A 6014-nucleotide genomic window follows, 5' to 3' on the forward strand; every position below is an offset into this window, starting at 1 on the left:
AAAAAAAAAGGTGCAAATGGTATGTATAATGTGTTACCTTTTATGAAAAATGGAGATGAAAAGAGTCTATGTTTGTATTTGTCTGTATGTGCATGAAGAAACTCTGGAGGGATTTGTAAGAGGCTAAGAGCAGCGGTTTCCCATTGAGGGAGAGGGTGGGAACTGAGCAGATGGAGCACAAGTCCAGAGGGAGGCCCATCGGTATTAGACGTCTTTATACTTTATGGATTTTGAACCACGTGAACTGACTCAAAAATCAAGTAAATTTAAGGAGGGCATTTTGGTCTGGAAAGCTATAATTACTTGAATTAGGGGCTAGTCACATACAGGTCGGGGAAGAAAGTGGTTTTCCAAGATGGCATTCCTGGGTTAATCCTAGAAAAACTTCTAGGATTTAGGAGCAAAATAATGGCTTTTAACGAGGGCCAGATTTTCTCCAGAATGACATGTCATTTGTGGAGAGTGAGCACATTACCCTGGACCTCAGGCTGTCTTGCATGGTTATAGCTGACATCATTCCATCGAGGCATGAACAGCCTGGAAGTTCCAACCGTGTAGTCATCCCATCACAGACCCTCAGAGGGTCAGGGCCAAGGGCAGCTGAATCTCTACCCTCCTACACACAGGGCCCTGATTTTGAAAGGAAGTGATTCTCTATGAAGTTTCACTAATTTTTTCATGGAGGAAGAGCCATAAAGATCAAACACTGTTGACCTTGGCATGGATATAATATGTCCTGAAATGGGTGACCTGGAGACCCCAGCGGATGGCAGGTTGGAAGGGAAGAGTTGTATGGATTATTAGAGAATGTTTTACAACTGAAGAAACAGGCTCAGAGAGGCTAAGTGACTGCCTAGGGTCACACAGCAATCTTAGAAGAGAGCTCAGCTTGGAAGAACTGGTGCTCTTGACTCTCAGCCCAGGACTTCACATTCTGCTGTCACAACCACGTAGCACGTGGACAGCAGGCAACATGGTGGTGTGTGTATGTGTATCTGTGTATGCGGAAGTGGTGGGTGCTGATGGAATTCAGCATCCTCAAAGAGAGGGTAAGAAAACTGTGACAGAAACACTTGATGGGTGGTGCTGTTGGGAGCAACTATCTCAACACACAGGTCCCCAGATTTCAGGGAATTTAATCTCAATGTTGCCAAACCATGTCTAGAATGTGGCATTTTTTAGGTTAGATATTGGCAAACCAGACGGTGCCCACAGCAAGGAGACAGAACATTGAGAGGCCTGGACTTTTCCATGTGAGGGAACCTGATTATCATTTTCATGGGAAAGAGGGTGCCTAGCGGCTCTCTTTTATTAAGAGGACATAGCCTGGGTGTTGAGGGAACTGTATTTGGCTTGTCCTGAGAAAACTTTCTCACAGCAAGACCTGTTGAGCAAAGGAGTTGGGTGTCTATTTCACGAGCAAATGAGAACCTCCACCTCCAAGCTGCTCAGACTCGATGGAATTGCTAGCGAAGGGTTTTTGCATTAGGGTGATTTCAGACGCTTCAGTCTGACTTGTGGCTTCAGGTTTTGTGTGTTTGCTGCTGCATTTTGGTGTCATCGTCTTATCTCCATGTACAAGGGATTTGATTTGCACCTAATTTTACTTTCCAGGAAGAAATTTTTAAGTAGCTATAAATTAAGGCTTTTTATGGAGGCTCTGTTTTGGATTTAAGGTGTTTAAAAAGTCTTCCTCTCAACCCTTAAGCTGAGAAGTTCACTTCCTGGCTCTAATATAATGATTGCAGCAGAGTGGTGAGAAATCTGGGCGGGCTTGCTTCTGAGCATACAGTAAACTGAAGATACAAGGTGACTATTTGGCTCCCAAACCACCAATTAAATTAAATGCCTTGACTACTGACTCAAGCTGTTTCCATCTTGTTTTGTTTTGAAGTTGGCTCCTTCCTGTTTAATTTAAATAAATACACCCAGCTGTTGGTCTCAAGAGAGTTTTTAAACTAATTCATTCATTCACATGGTTCCAAAAAAAGAAGATATTCAATGAAAAATATCCCTCCCAGTCACACATTTTCTATTTGCCCAGCCCCGTCCCCCTGCTGTCTTGAGCGTCCTTACAGAATCGCTTCATGCAAATATAAGCAATATGAATATATATTCTAATTTTTGCCCTTTTAACACAAAGGGTAGCATGCTATACACACAGTTTAATCCCTTGCCTTTTTCTCTTCACATTATCTTGGAAGTCTTTCCATATCTAGGTAGATAGGTAATATAGGTCTTAATATAGGCATATACACTATATCATTTTTTATAGCTGGTTTATGTTCCATTGTAAGGATTTACCAAGGTTTAGTTAACCAACCCTTATTGATGGACATCCACTATTACAAATATATTGTGAGCTTGTAAATATGTCATTTCACACATGTAAAAGTATATAGCTGTAGGATAAATTCCCGATAGCCCCGTGCATTAGTAATTTTCAATAAATATTGACATTTCTCTCTATGGATGCCATAACATTTATGTTCTTATAGCAGTGTTTGAGAATACTGGTTTCCCCCTGCAAACATTGTTATCTGGCTTTTTGCTACATCTCAGTGCAACACGATCAAGCATCTTTTCTTATTAAAGAGCCGTTTTGTATTTCCTGTTCTGTGATCTCTGTTCATAGCCTTGGCCCATTTTTCTGTTGGATTGTTGGTCTTTACACATATCAATTCCTAGACACTCTCTATATATTGGGGAAACTAACCCTTTGTCTCTGACGTGAGTTGCAAATAACTTCATTTTGTCTTCATTTTTTGGTTGTGTTATGGTATGTTTTGCCCTGTAGAAGTTGTCTTCACGTAGTCAGATTTATCAGTTTTCCTTTACGACTGCTGGATTGCAAGTCTTTTCTACTTTGAAGTTACGAAGGAATTCTCCCAAGTTTTCTAGAACTTCTATGGTTACATTTTTGACATTTCAATCTTGAATCCATTTGCAATTTATCCTTTATTCTTTTGCAGATGGCTATCCAGTTGTCCCAATATCACTTACTGAATGTACCATCTTTTCCCAGTGGTTTGAGATGCTTCCTTTATCACATGCTAAATTCAAGGGAGATTTTAAACAGGTCGCTTTTCAGAAACTCCTTCCTGAGGTTCTCTACTACTCTGCTTTCCGGTGTCCCTCTCCCTCACATGCCCACCCAAGACTTAAATTTCTTCCTATTTAAGATTCCCAACAGCTCCTTCTCAGAACTTCCTGTGGGAGGAAGGTCCAATGGGCTGTGCTCCCTGGAAGCAGATGCAGCTGGCCTGGTGTGGCCAAGTGCTTTGATCGGCTCCCAAGCGCCAGGCCTGTTAAGGGACCAGCAGTGAAGGAACTCACAGAGCAGGAAAAAAATCAGCGTTGTTGTTTAAATATGAATCACTTGGCCCATTTGCAATCTTAGCCAGAATCGGGGTTAATTGTGGGAATAAGTAACTGAGAATGTAGTTTCTCCAGGAGTTTAGAGAGCCAATGACTAGGTGCAGGGGTTAGGCCCTCAAGAGGAAGCTTAAATGTTTAAACCCTTCTCTGCTTGACACACACTAATCTTAAGGATCCAGGGAATGACTTTACTCAGTTTCCCTTCTCCAGTTTTGTAAGGCATTGGATTTTCTCCCATGGCCTTCTGAATGAGGATGCAAAATCAGGACTCGCCAGTGGCTCTCATAACCTCCGATACTTCAGCTCCAATAGCGCTCGTCTCCGATTAGGAAGCTGCTTGTCCCCCAGTCTGACTGTGGCCTGGAGATCTGGCCTTTCCCTAGCTTGGCAGGAGGAGGCCTGGAAGGGCGGGCCCCCCAACCAAGGATGGATGTGTGGTGGCTGCGGATAGCTTCTGTGACACCCCTGGTTGGGGGTTTAGCTGAAGTCGTGTGCTGGCTGAGAAGGTGATCGGCATAACAGGTTTAGTGAAGATCACAGGCACCAAGCCCAAAGGCCGCGCTCCTGTCTTACTAGCCCTGGGCCAGACCTGTATCCTCTTTGTTTTAGTTTCTCCGGCAGTAATGTGGGTAGGAATAGCACCTCTGTGGGTTAAATGAAATAAAGAGTTGAGAAGGCTTAAAACAGTGCTTACACCTGGGAGGCAGTAAGTGTGAGCAGAGACCCTAAAGCTCACAGCTCCGCCAAGAGAGCTGTCGGAATGGGGGTCGAATTGGTGGTGGTCATTGTGGAGCACGGGCAGATGTGACCGTTTCCTTCCAGATTGTCCTCTCAGTCTTTGGAACCTTCTTTTAAGGACATGAGAGAAATAACCAGCACTGGTATTTGTGAGTGGGCAGGAGGCAGCGTCGTTAACCTTTCTCGTCCCTTCTTTCCTCTTAGGGATGTTTGTGAATTGACCCTGCTCTCGGGCCCCTGGGCCCACTGTCTCCCACTGCAGGTCAGGGTGGGAGCAGTCCAGTTCAGTTCCGCCCCTCATCTGGAATTCCCCATTGGATGCATTTTCAACCCAACAAGAAGTGAAGGCAAGAATCAAGAGGATGGTTTTCAAGTAAGTACGATCAGATGATCAGATACTGCCGTGGTTAGGATGAAGCTAGCTGCTCTCAGAATCATCCCTTGAAGGGTTGGGCCTGCTCTTGACCTCACAGAGAGAGAGGCTGTGGCCCGCCTTCCAAAAGCCCAGCAGAGCGCAGCGGGTGATAAGAATTCCCTTCTCAAAGCTGCCCCTTATTACATGATAATGTCCCAGGTGGAAACTTCAATGCAAGTTAAAAAAAAAAAAAAAAGATTTGCTGTTACTGTGTGTGGCTGTCAGCTGGGAGAAAGGGCTAGTGAAGGTGGAGACAGGTTAAGAGCATGAGGTGGTAGGAAGAACCCTGGGTCCTTCTCCCAGTTCCGTCCCTGGTGACCACACAGCCAGGAGAATTCACCATGCTTCTTGGAGCCTCATTTTTGTGATCTAAAAAGAGTAAGTGGCCCTCTGTTACTGAGAGCTCTTTAAAAATGATGCATTTCTGTTTGTGTGCTCATACACATACATCCTATAAATATATACATATATGTAATGAGTCATAATTTTACGCACAAGTCAGCTGATGTGTGTATATGCACATACATATATGTGTATACATATATTTTATGTATAAATTTTTTTTTTTTTTTTTTTTTTTAGGGATCTTCGCGGACCGGGGCACAAACCCGTGTCCCCTGCATCGGCAGGCGGACTCTCAACCACTGCGCCACCAGGGAAGCCCTATGTATAAATATTTTATATATGTGTCTTATATACATACACATATACAGCTACATGGATATAAATGTGTGTTATACACATGTATGTTTATACATGTACATACACACAGTGTTCTTCATAAGCCCTCACAGAGGAATGCCTTTATTTGTCACCTGCCACTCTGATCTCTGGATCTTCTTTGCCCCCTGCTGCCTCTTGCCCTAGCGGATCTGAAGTTCCACTCAAGTCCATGGTCCCAGCCATGGTCCTTTAATAGGCCTCCGGCCTCTGTAGGTCCCCAGTGCTCTCAATAAGCCAGAATCCCCTTACTGGACACAGCAGGAACTCTGGGTGTCCTACAGGTCCCAGAGACCCCCAGTGACTTTTCTTAAAATTTTTATTTTATATTGGACCATAGTTGATGTACAATGTTGTGTTAGTTTCAGGTGTACAGAAAAGTGATTCAGTTATACATATATCTATTCTTTCTTAGATTCTTTTCTCATTTAGGTTATTACAGAATACTGAGCACAGTTCCCATGCTATACAGTAGGTCCTTGTTGGTTATTTTATTTTATTTTATTTTTTAATAACAAAGTGAATCAGGTATACATATACATATGTTCCCATATCTCTTCCCTCTTGCGTCTCCCTACTATGTTGAATTGCTGTGGCTAAAACTTCCAAAACTATGTTGAATAAAACCTCCAAAACTATGGTGAGAGTGGGCAACCTTGTCTTGTTCCTGATCTTAGTGGAAATGGTATGAGTTTTTCACCATTGAGGACGATTTTGGCTGTGGATTTGTCATATATGGCCTTTATTATGTTGAGGAAAGTTC

General features: G+C 43.2%; 1 protein-coding gene across 1 annotated transcript in view; it reads left to right on the top strand.

The window, feature by feature from the left end:
• Positions 1-6014, top strand: part of VWA2 (von Willebrand factor A domain containing 2) — a 56302-nt gene that overhangs the window by 17567 nt on the left and 32721 nt on the right. The window contains 2 exon segments of the mRNA XM_024755943.1: positions 4379-4426; positions 4428-4489. Coding sequence (XP_024611711.1) covers positions 4379-4426; positions 4428-4489 — 110 coding nt within the window.

Source organism: Neophocaena asiaeorientalis, unplaced genomic scaffold (assembly GCF_003031525.2).
Source record: "Neophocaena asiaeorientalis asiaeorientalis breed wild unplaced genomic scaffold, Neophocaena_asiaeorientalis_V1.1 scaffold85, whole genome shotgun sequence".
NCBI lineage: Eukaryota > Metazoa > Chordata > Mammalia > Artiodactyla > Phocoenidae > Neophocaena > Neophocaena asiaeorientalis.